Consider the following 12,355-nt stretch of genomic DNA (forward strand, 5'->3'; position numbering starts at 1 on the left):
AGATGTTACTCGACAGCTTAAAACCCAATTAGAATGGTTTCTAGATCAATATTGGGTTTTATTTGAATTACAAAATGAACACATAAAGTATAATAATTTAGTTAAGATATTTATACATTTATTGCTGCACAAATTCCTATTTTATAACTTATAAATAATTTTAATATTATGTTCTTTTAACCAGCTATAAAATGTCGCATTTTTAAATTTTTTTCTTGAAATTTATGTTTGGGAAACTTTTTGAGAATTGAAGGGAAATATCTTGTGTCACAAAAAAAACAGTTTATTAAAAATAAATTACTAAAAAATTAATAGTTTATACATTTAAACTCAAATAAATAAATGGAACACTAAATATTTGGAGAAGGAAAAATGGTATTTCCCCTAATTTTTACTTTATTACGGAAAGTATATCAACAGAATTTTCCAAATAAAGATCCTTTTTATTGCCTAAAAATTAAACCACATGCAAAGCACACAGTCAGTATTGATCCAACAAAATATGTCATATGAAATATTTAAAGAATTACTAAATGTTGGAAATCTAAATATACCTGATTTGACATATTTTGTTTCACAATATGATTTTGATACTTTGGGAAGTACAACTTGCTGTAATTTATTTATATCTAATTATTCTGAATTTGTACACCATTTAAAAAAATACATTGTATTACCAAATATAATCAAAGAGCATATTTTTACAGTAAAAGTGGTATTTATTACTTAATTCCTAAATTTGAATGTAATAGATCCGAACGAGAGGAATTTATTGATAAAAATCATTTATCAATTTTTAATACTCCAAAAGGGAGTAGTAATAGAAAACTTACACCTATAATGCATGAAATTAATCACAACGCTAGGCTCCAAAAATATTTATCTGATATTAATACATTTGGAAATACTGCATGTCATAGTGTTGAAGTAAAAGATAGATTTGGTTCAGATAAATCTATAAGAGATAAGCTTAATTATAATTTACAGAGAGCTTCAGGGCCATTAAATTTGCTTGAAAATAAATCAGTAAAACAAACAATTTCTACTACAAGGGAGAATATTAAAATAAGGAAATATAAAACTAATAAAACCACTAAACTTAAAAGCCTTATTATTTGTTCAACGTGTGATAAGAAATATAAATCAATAGGCGGCTATAATTATCATATTACACATACAAACCATTAGTACACTGATTTTAGCATCTTATATTAAGTGTGTTCCACTTTAAATATTAATATATACTTTTATCTATTATTAATTGTTCCTACTAGCATTTTATAACACTTGCTGAAAGTGTCTATTCCTCTAAAAGTTATTATTTCATGCCCTATAGTTCATATATATTAGTTTATACTTTGCATTCTATTTCTTTTCTTACTGAGAATAAAGTCTTATTTACTGCTGAACAATATTAATGCTTATAAGAAAATTTAGATCTGTCATATATGACGTTCTTTGTCTAAGGATATTTTGGATAAAACACTTAGGATAACTGAACCTAAAAACATCCTTTCATTATAAATGTTAAACGCATGAGCTACTTGGGAAGACTTTATACATATTACGTCTTTAAATAGACTTGTTCATCAATTAATTTACATAAAAAGATGAAATTGCTCCTTTAAAAAAAAAAAGTTATGCAGGTATGTTAAAAAATCTATAATTTACAAATTATATCAAATATGTATAATCAGGATAATCTAATAATGTAACCTTATACTACTTGAAATATGACAGATTCGCTACTAAATTGTAGCAGGTTTTCACTATTTGGGCCTTCTGATATACATACACTTATTTCATATTCACCTTTCTCAATTGGAATTAGCTCTAAGAGGGTGTTTATTGCTTCTCCCTCATAATCCTTTGAAATCGTCAATGTACGTGACAAAACACCATTGTATAATAATCGTGAGGTGTTTCTGGGGATAATTTTTTGAGTATGATTATCAAATATAATAAAATTTAAATAATATATTTCATCATGTGTCGAACTTTTCTTTATTGGCATTGTTTTAACTTTAATTTGAACTTGGTCACCCATAGTAACAGTATTTTCATCAATATCAATCTTAATGTCAAAAGGTAATCTACCATTATAAATAGTATTTACCATTCTGGAGTCAAATTTGCTAATGAATTGTTTGAAATTTACAATACCATAGTTGTCGTCATTTGAAGATAATTGCCAATGGCAGCTCAATCTGCTCATGATGTATTCTCGACACCAGAATTTCTCTCTCATATCTACCACTTGCTCAACATTCAAAAATGTTCTTATAAACTGTCTACCCTGAAAAACCTTTGGAATAGCTATATTTCCAAAATTATTTTCTTGGTAGAAAATTCTTCTTATTGGTACAATGATTCTAGTAGTATGGTTATTTTCTATTATATAATCATCGCTTTGAAAATCCTCGTATGTCATTGAACATTTGATTCCATCTATCCATGAATTCCTTAAATCAATTAAAAGTAAAACATAGTCACTAATACGAACATCTTTCTTTTCCCTGATTTTTTTCATAAAGTATCCAATCCAGTCTATATGCTCCATTTCTTCTGCAAATGGTTGATTAATTGGGATAATTTCCATATTTGAAACCTCGATGCTTCTTTTAACCGTTATTTTATAGGGGACAATTAATGATTTCATATATACCGATTTCTTATCTTCAGTATAAGAACCATAATTAATGATCAAATTAACCTCGTTAAAATTTAGAGGGACGTTTTTAGTGTCTAATTCGATTTCTACTGTATCTTTCTCACCTGGTTGTAAGCTATTTGGAATATCTTTGAATGATAATAATGAAGTTTTCAACCATTCTAATTGTTTTTCCTTTTCATATAAATCATCTGGTAAAAGGTTCTTCCAATAATCATTTTTTAAGTTTTGCTCAATGTTTGTATTATAGGAAATATTTATGTAATCAATAGATGATTTCAACGATTTATTACGAATTGTAACGTGAAACTTTCTTTTAACCCCATCCAATAGCATCCAGGTATTATCTATCATTTCAGTAGTTTTCAAAATTTCAAGCTCTGGCTGCTCTGGTAATATTTTTAAGCGGAAATACGAGCACTTGGCCCTTTCATTTACTTCAGATTTATCTGTTTCATTCCTTTTTTCAGCATTAACGATTTTGAATAATTTACTAGGCAAGCCAAATACAGATATGTTCAGATGTTCAATAATAATAATTTCATCAGATGTTTTTTTCTTAAGTTTGATTGGCAATAAAATTTTGCTAATAGACCCCGGTGATATATAATAAGGATTCTTTAGGGATATTTCAGTTCTATCAATTTCACAGTAGTCCAGTAGATCATCAGCAACTTGGATTCCAGTAATAGATATTTCAAATTTAAATGGATTTTGTAATGAAACAGCAATTTCTGCTCTATCTCCAACTAAGAATTCACCGTCTAACAGTTGTGGAGTAATGGCAGTGACAGTAGAATGTGCTCTTTCACGTTTGAAAGGGTTGTACACTTTCTGAGAGGAAGAAACATTCCTCTTTGTATTTTCCAAGTTGTCGTTTTTCGTAGTTAATTTATCTTCGTTTGCTTCCTCCAATGAATCTAACTTTTGATAAATTTCAGTTTTATGTGGTATTGTGGTTGATGATGTGGCAGATAAAGAAGAAGAAAACTCCAGTCTATAAATTGACAGAGACCTTAATAAAAATGGATCCCAATATTCCTTGATAGATTCGTTAATAATTAACGGTTGTAAACATTTCTTTAATATTTCCATTTGTTCTACTTTGGTTAATAAATTGTTATAACGATTTATTAAAATAGTGCTTAATTTAGAAGATAACTGGTCATCATTTACCCTTTCTGCTATATTTAAACATAGCTGCAAAGCAATTTTATGAAAATTCATAGAAGAAGATGTAGAAGCATCTGCAATCGACTTCTCCGGTTGGAAATCTTCGATACCAAAAAATTTAACCATATCAATTAACAAATCACTGAAGTCCGAAGCCCATGCTAGCTCATATGGTTTCGCAGCCAAGATACATAACAGCAATCTCAGAACAAAATTTCGTTTTCTATGAAAGCCTAAAACTCCATATATCTCTGCCAATGGTAAATAAATCTGAGCTTGAGATGCACATGACATTTCTTTTAATTGAATTTCAAATAATCTACTTGCAAAACAATAGACATCTTGTTTTGAAAATAGAGGAGGAGATCTAGGCTTCATCTCAACCGAAAGTTCACTACTATTGTCATCGCTGTTATCATCATCATCAGCTTCTTCCTCCGCTTCTTCTTCTTCAACAGTATTAGATGAAGATCTATTGGCATTCATGGTATCAATATTATGGGGTGATGAAGTTTGATTTAATCCTTTGATAACTTTTTTAAGTAATTCGTGTGATAACTCCGAATCAGTGGTACCGACTGTCATATAAGTTAACGTTTTGATTAAAAAGCTACAATACACCTCTTGTGGTGCGTACTCTGTGTTGTGATTTAATGATAATTCATAATAGTGCAAAACTTTTTCAATGATAGACTGAATTAATATTGGTATATTCACATTATCAATATTTACATTTAAATTTGACGACATTGCCAATGAGTTACGTGGAGATTGAATGGTCATACTTGGTCTTGGCAGCAATACAGCTTCACCAGTAGATATGTTAGGATTAGATGAGTTGTTATCAGTGGTACTTGTTGTTGTAGGACACAAGCCTAATATTAATTGTGGAAGCTGAAAAGATATATCTAAATAGGAAAGCAATAATAAACACATTCCGATCCCATCTAAGGCAGATGCTAGCCATATGTAATCACGAACTAAGTGTAATAATGATACTGCCTCGGTAAAACTTGCTAGAGCATCAATATAACGGCCCGCCAATAATTGAAAGTTACCCAATATCTTAAACTGTCTACCTTGTGATCTTTGCTGAACTTTATTATCAGAAGTTGTTAAAGATCTTGCAAGCTTTAAAGATGCAGACCTCTTTAAGTTACTTGTTCTCATTTCGAAAGTAGATATTCTCTTAGAGGTAACATTTGGGAGAGAATTTCCAGAGCCAATAGCCATTCCTGGTGTTGAACTAGCGGTACTTGATAAAGGATTCCGTAGTAATGTTGTTTTAAGGACAGCATTACCACCAATAGCGCCGGGTGATCTCAAAGTAACGTGTTTATATGAAGAGTAATAATGTGTTAGTGCTGATAAAAAATTCTTACCGATATCACACAAAATCGTTTCTGAAACACCATTTAAATCCAAATTGCCCTTGAAAACATTTGTTGATGATGTTGACAACTCTGCTTTATTAATATTGGTGTCATTAGTTGTGTATATTAAATTGTGTGATATAACTGTAGGAAATTTATGTTTTAATTGCCCAATATTCTTTTCAGGGTCTGAATCATCATTAACTAAAGCAATTAAAATAAATGATTTTCTAAAAGGTTCAAAATCATATAAGAATAAATCGAGCGGATTGTTTACGTCTGTTGGCGATGTTAAAAAATCTAAATACAGTCTACCATTAGGAAACCCTTGAGGGTTGAAAAGTGGACTGTCGATAGGTGTTATATCCAATAATCGAATTTCATTATAATTTTGTAACTTGGTTAATGTTTGCTTGAACTGTGGGGCTTTCCAATTACCAATAGGAACGACAATAGTTTTTATTCTAGATGGGCCAACAAAACTAGAAGAATATAGAGGTGACGAGTCCATTATAATCTAAAGAGCTATGAGATAACGGAGTTTATGCCAATGCTGGAAAAAAGTTTACCAACAATCAAATGTCACAGCCAATTCACAAGAAGGCGAAAACTATTGTAAACACCTTTTTTTATCCTTAAATCCTTAAATCTTGTAACATTCTTGTATACAATATTGATATTTTTCAAATTGGAGATTGTGAAGATCAGAAATCTCTTAGTTTTGGAAATTTACAAATTTACTAGCACGTGATAAGCACGAAACTATTATAATTAAAAATACGTCAAAAAATCGAGTTAACTTAGATTATTGGAAATGAAAAAGAAACATATATACTTTCCAAATACTTGACATCTGAAACGTATTACTTAGAAACCAAATCATTTGCTGATCTTCGGTATTCTTTTTTATGCTGTAAATTACGTTGAATAATATAGATATGGTATTATAACAAATTGATGAATTTACCCGGTACTTTCTAAAGTTCGAGAAACTGACTAAAGGTTAAAAATAAAAAGAAAAATAAAATACTAAATCTAATCACTAAATAACATGATAGCAGACTACAGTAGTACGAATTTAGATTGCCTATTTGGAATTTATAAATAGTGAACTATTACACGCTCTCCTAAGAGAGCTTTAGATTTTACAAGGAATTTTCTTACGCGTTAGAAACACTCAGGTAATTTTTAAACTGGCTAAGTAGTAAAAATCTTTACATCCGAGTATTATTCACGTGGAAATCACATGCAGAAAAATATAGAGTTACTACAAAAAAGAAGTTTAACATTATAGATCTTATAGATCGGCATATTAGTATAAGACATGTATGTATCTTGCATACTTGAATAACAATATTTTAATAAGGGGTCGGCACTTTTCTTATCAGTGTTCAGAGAGACAGTTCTAAATGATATTGTAAGAGAGTTTTGAATTATATTTTTACCGATATTTATTTTTTTTTCTCTATACCATTTTTTATCAACATTTTTTGTTTAAATAATATTGATAACAAATAAAAATAAAACTTATTAAATTTCGGTCAAATCTATTCTTATTTTTCATTTTTTTTATATTCCAATCCCATTTTGATAAACTGTAATATATCCTAATTTAAAGCATACAATTATTTTTTGCCGTTGTTTTATTCATCATAAAAAATTATTATTGAACTATACTCTATGTCACTGACAACAGGCGGTGGCTTACACCAAGAAGTTCAAGAGTGCATAACTCAAATGGAGTTGCTAAAAGTAACAGAATTAAAAATGTTGTGTAGATCTACAGACTTATCTGTATCAGGAAGAAAATCACAATTACAAGATCGTCTACGACATTTTCTCAGAAGTTCAATAGCAATTGGCCATATAGATCCATGGAGACCTAAAGCAGTTAAGATACTAATAGAAAAAGCTAAATTAGGTGATACTTTACCAGCTTATGATACACTATGGAATTCCTTAAAAAGTGGGGCTTTTAGGCACCCGGTTGCATCTGGCTATCAACCACCTTCAACCTTACAGAATGTTACGGCTGCATCTCCTTCTAGGTATAATCGATTTCATATTTCTTCATCCCAGCATAATCAGAGTACTTCTGGATCATCAGCAGGTCCCAATCCATTTGTAACATCATCCACATCACGAACTGTAACCACTACACTATCAGCGGGAGGGAAGAAAAAATATGACATCACAATTTTACATTTTAAAGAATCACCATTCTATCAGATCAAAAAGTTAATTCCAGAAAGTGTTCATAAATTAAATATAACGGAAAATAGGGGAGTAACAAATTTTAAGTTTAAATTTGAACAAGCCGATTGGAATCTACTATCATCGAATAAATCAATCCAGCTATTTTTATTTTGTGGTGTTATCAATACCTTGGGTTCTCAAGGAAATGAATATATTCAATTCCCTCATCCAAATGAAATTAAAGTTAACAATGTTCAAATCAAAGAAAATGTTCGAGGTATTAAGAATAAAGTTGGAACAGCAAAACCAGCAAATTTAACAAAATATTTAAAAGCATACCCTGCTGTTAATTCTGTGGAGGTTGTTTATGCCTTCACAAAAGTGGTATATGGAATATATTGCTATTTGGTAGAAGAAATAAGTCCAGAAACGCTATTACAGCAATACATTTTAAAAAACCAAAAATTACTCAAAGCTTCAACTTTACAGTATATTAAGGATATGTTGAAAGAAGATGAAGAAGCTGGTTTAATTACAACATCCACCGTAATGAGTTTACAATGCCCAATATCATATACAAGAATGAAATATCCGGCAAAGTCCATTCAATGCAGGCATTTACAATGTTTCGATGCCGTATGGTATCTTTATTCTCAAGAACAAATTCCAACTTGGCTATGCCCAGTTTGCCAAAAACCAATTAAATTCTCAGATATCTCAATTTGTGAATTCGTAGATTCTATCTTAAAAAATTGCGTTGAAGATGTTGAGCAAGTAGAAATATCCCCAGACGGATCTTGGGTACCAATCGAGGAAGAAGAATTACCTCATAAAGAGAGACAAAATTCTGGGAAAAATGAGACTACTTCTCCTGAAGTAAAGAAAGAAACATCTCAAAGCACAATAGAATCATCAACTACATCGAATCTTCACAATAACACTGACCATTCACCTTCAGATTTCCCACGAGCATCTAACCATGAAGAACCTATAATTATAGATCTTGATAGTGATGACGACGATGAAAATGAAGCCAGTCCTAATACTACTACTAATAACACTTCAAGTGCCGTTACAAATCCACCTGCCGAATCTCCTCAGAAAGCTCCACTTCAGTCCAATCCTACAGCAGTTCTAACTAATGAACTTCCAGAAACTGTAACTTCTACCATAAATGAATCATCAAATATATCTGCCTCTAGTAATGTTCCAACGACTTCCTTTATAGATCATTCAAATTCTTCTGTAATGGCATCTGTGCCGGCTACCGATCGATCATTAGACCCAAGAGCTAATTCAAACAATTCAAATGGCTCAAATGGATCAACCTTTGTACCGGCATCAAACAGCTCTATAGGCATCACAAATACACCTTCTAACCGAAATACATTACTAAATAATAGTGAAACAAGTCGAAATTTTGTAAATCCGCAGGAACATCGTATATCTGTGCCTAATATATTGGGTACAACCCCGTTAAATATAACAACTAATGCTAGAAGACGGGATGATGAGGATGATGATGATTTACCTTTGCGTGATCCAAGAATTGATACACCTACTCCAAATAGAACACCACAAGAAAATAGAAGTAATACAGAAAACCAACAAAGAAAATCTTTCCCTACTTCTTCTATAAATACCGAAACATTATCAGTGGAAAATAGTGTTAATAACGGACGTTCTACTTCTAACAGCTTACCTAATCTAAATGTATCGGCAAATTCGCCAGTGGGTAGTGATTTGCCACTAGCACAACAGAATGCATTAAATACAATGCTTTCCAATGGGCATACGGCTGGAAATTCTGGAACTATAGAACCTAATTCAAATCGAAACACTTATATAAATACACAAACGATTCAATCAACTAGTACAGCAACTAATGCTGCACTTCCTCCCTTGGGTAGAGTTCCTGATATCTGGCAATCTAGCAATTCAAACTTACTGGGAATATCCGGAGACTTCCCAGTTATTCGCAATTTAGTGAATATCTCAAATACAAATACAAGTAATAACAACATTCCACCATTACCCCCATTGCCAACCGATTCTAATAACAGCTCTAATCCAGTACGCAACGTTTCAACAGGCAGAGTGAGAAAACCCGTGGTTTCACCGTTTATACCTAAGAGACCTCATCCTCCTCAACAAAAAAGAACGACTGATGGATCCGTTAGTCTATATAATGGAGGTATGGATGGTGATAGTTCTTCCAATCCTCATAACAGAGGTACAAACCCAAACCCCACTTTAAATGAACCTTCAAATGCACTTTATCTAGGTGTAAGTATAGATAACAACGATGATATCATAGTTGACTTAACATCTGATTAATTTATTCTTATGCATGTAATATTTTTTTTTAAAAATATCAAGCCAGCATGATAGTTCTTACTACAACTATCATTCAAATGTAACATTATGATTTATTAATATAATTTTAAATTATGTAAAATTACAAAGATATTATTTTATTTAATTATTTAGTTAATTATTTCACAAAAGGAATACCAATTGGAACTCTATTTTTATATTTCAAGTAATCACTACCAAAAAAATTTAGTAGATAGTTTTCCTCAAAAGTAATTCTTTTATTGAAAAAGTTCCATAAAACAATTGTAAAAATGATTAAAGAGATTGGATTTAATAAGATCAACTGGGTTCCAATGGCCCAATAAAAAAATCCAAAATAGGATGGATGCCTGGAAATTGAATATATGCCATTAGTGATTAATTTATGATCATTTAATTTTTCTGTTTTTACTGTATGGGAAAAGGAATTTTTAGCGGTATACATTGCTAGTGATCTAACCAATTGGCCTGAGATTATTAAAAATATACCGATAAATATTATAATATGATTCACTAAACTATTAGAATTTTTAAAGGTTGGAAATAAAATATTTTCTATGAAACATTCTAAAACTGCTACTAAATGAGCTAATAGATACTCAATACCATTATTGATTAAAAATGATTGCTCGTGAACTTTTAAAGGATTATACTTTGCTGTGATATAAAACTCTAAGAAATGGAAAACCGAGAGAGATATGAGATATATATTAAATGTCTTGAAACGTATTAGAGGAAGTAATCCAATAAAAAGACCAAATATTGCACCCAGCGCATATGATGTGAACGATATTGTAGTTAGTGAGTTTTTCTTAATATCTGGATATATCTCATGAATTGAATCATTATAAGTTTCTACACTCATCGTATTATAGTCCTTCTTTGATATATTATATTAATTTGCGATGAGATCGATTTGAAAAATATGATAGTGTTTAGCATATTTATAAAAAAGGATGCTGCTAAAATTTCGCTTTTAAGCGTGTTACGGAAAGAGAAGTTTTTAGAAACCTCAAAACATTTTCAAAGATTTTTCAAAAATAGCTTAAAAGTGTCACCAAATAAAGTTAATTACCTATAGATATATATTCCAAATATCATAACCTTCTAGAATAGGTATTATTATAAAAATGCAAAAAAGGTTTTTATTTTTTTTTTTTCGTATTTAGCCAGTGTAAAAAGTGTATACAAAACATATGTTATCTTCTTAATTGGTTTCATGTAATTTATTTAAAAATAGTAATTATCGATATGTTACGTTTCATGAAAGGTGTAACGACATTTTTTTTAACTATCTTTTACTACATCTTGTTTCGTTGTGTGTATTAAAGCAATTCAATGAACAAATTTTATCACCACAAGAAACACAACTTGAAATATTTTTATAATTACCACAAATAGAACATATATTTAAATTGTATAATAACTTGAAATATCTCTTGTTATAGGTATTCATAAAAATTATTTTTTTATTAATCATATCTAAACCTTCCACATATGAATAAAGAGATCTCTTTGCATTCAAAACTTTTTTCAATGCAATATGTCTATTTGAATTACGTTTTTGTTTTGCATGTGTTGGTTTAATTGGTTTTGTTGATTTATAAGATAATTGAATATTTTTTGGTATATCTATAGTTATATTATTTCTTTTTAAAGTGTTTGTATTGTTTGAGATTGAATTTGTAATTGATTCAATTTGATCACGAGGTGTGTTTGTAATTGAACTCAATAATGATGGTAAGTCACCTTGATTATTAGTATTTTCTAGATCAAGCTGCATACATCTATAATTCGATATTATGACTTCATTTTGATTATATCTGCCCATATATAACGAAGAATCAGTCGTAGGATCATCACTAGTTATAATATTTTTATTATAAGTGTTATCACCTGTAGATGCTTGTGTTGTTTCGTTTGTTTGATATAATTTATTCTCCAGATCCGCTAGTGAATAGTTTACCCTTTTAATGGAACGAGATGTTGAGACATTGGAACTATTTTGTTTTGAGACTCTACGTGTAGTTTCTAGTTGTGAAGTAAAATATACATTTGGATCATATGTTTTTAAATTTATTTCTTCAACACCTCTCATTTGTAATTTTGTCTATTCTATACTTTTTCTCTTAAAAATAATACACTTCATAAAATTTTGTTGAAATAAAAAAACAAACAAAAAGCAACCGTACAGTACAATTCAATTGCTGATATATACTTGCGTTTAATATCGAATATGACACTTTTAATGTGCTACATTAGAATAAATGTATATGTTTTCTTCTCATAATTATTAGAGTTTATTACTATTCGCAAAGTTTTAATTTTCACAATTCTTGTTAATTGATAGCGCCGCGAAAGTGTAATTTTTACTTACTATAAAGTGTACGGGTTTATATTATTTATCAAAGCTTAAGTATTAATTATATAAAAAAATATAGAAATATATATTTAAACACCGTTTAATATCAAAAGATCAACAATAATATTTCAAGCTTATTACATAGAGTAGCAATTATTTAAGATTGCACATATTGTATTTAAAGATACTTGAACTTTTTTCAACAAAGATTTTATTACTAAAACT

At 29.9% G+C, this 12,355-nt stretch overlaps 4 protein-coding genes across 4 annotated transcripts; 1 reads left to right on the forward strand and 3 right to left on the reverse strand.

Annotated features, from left to right (window-relative positions):
• Nucleotides 1-1,717: 1,717 nt before the first annotated feature.
• On the reverse strand, nucleotides 1,718-5,728 carry TRS120 (TRAPPII-specific subunit TRS120; the record flags this gene model as incomplete). The annotated part of the gene is made up of 1 exon (XM_004177943.1): nucleotides 1,718-5,728. One exon carries the CDS (start codon nucleotides 5,726-5,728, stop codon nucleotides 1,718-1,720), a length of 4,011 nt encoding a protein of 1,336 aa, XP_004177991.1.
• Nucleotides 5,729-6,897: 1,169 nt separating this feature from the next.
• Nucleotides 6,898-9,750, forward strand: SIZ1 (SUMO ligase SIZ1; the record flags this gene model as incomplete). The annotated part of the gene is made up of 1 exon (XM_004177944.1): nucleotides 6,898-9,750. The coding sequence occupies one exon, from the start codon at nucleotides 6,898-6,900 to the stop codon at nucleotides 9,748-9,750; it is 2,853 nt and encodes a 950-aa protein (XP_004177992.1).
• Nucleotides 9,751-9,907: 157 nt separating this feature from the next.
• On the reverse strand, nucleotides 9,908-10,633 carry STE14 (protein-S-isoprenylcysteine carboxyl O-methyltransferase; the record flags this gene model as incomplete). The annotated part of the gene is made up of 1 exon (XM_004177945.1): nucleotides 9,908-10,633. The coding sequence occupies one exon, from the start codon at nucleotides 10,631-10,633 to the stop codon at nucleotides 9,908-9,910; it is 726 nt and encodes a 241-aa protein (XP_004177993.1).
• Nucleotides 10,634-11,059: 426 nt separating this feature from the next.
• Nucleotides 11,060-11,866, reverse strand: VPS71 (Vps71p; the record flags this gene model as incomplete). Its single annotated transcript, XM_004177946.1, has 1 exon — nucleotides 11,060-11,866. One exon carries the CDS (start codon nucleotides 11,864-11,866, stop codon nucleotides 11,060-11,062), a length of 807 nt encoding a protein of 268 aa, XP_004177994.1.
• Between the last annotated feature and the right edge of the window lie 489 nt (nucleotides 11,867-12,355).

The sequence above is a fragment of the Henningerozyma blattae genome, chromosome 1 (genome assembly GCF_000315915.1).
Source record: "Henningerozyma blattae CBS 6284 chromosome 1, complete genome".
In the NCBI taxonomy this organism is placed as follows: Eukaryota; Fungi; Ascomycota; class Saccharomycetes; order Saccharomycetales; family Saccharomycetaceae; genus Henningerozyma; species Henningerozyma blattae.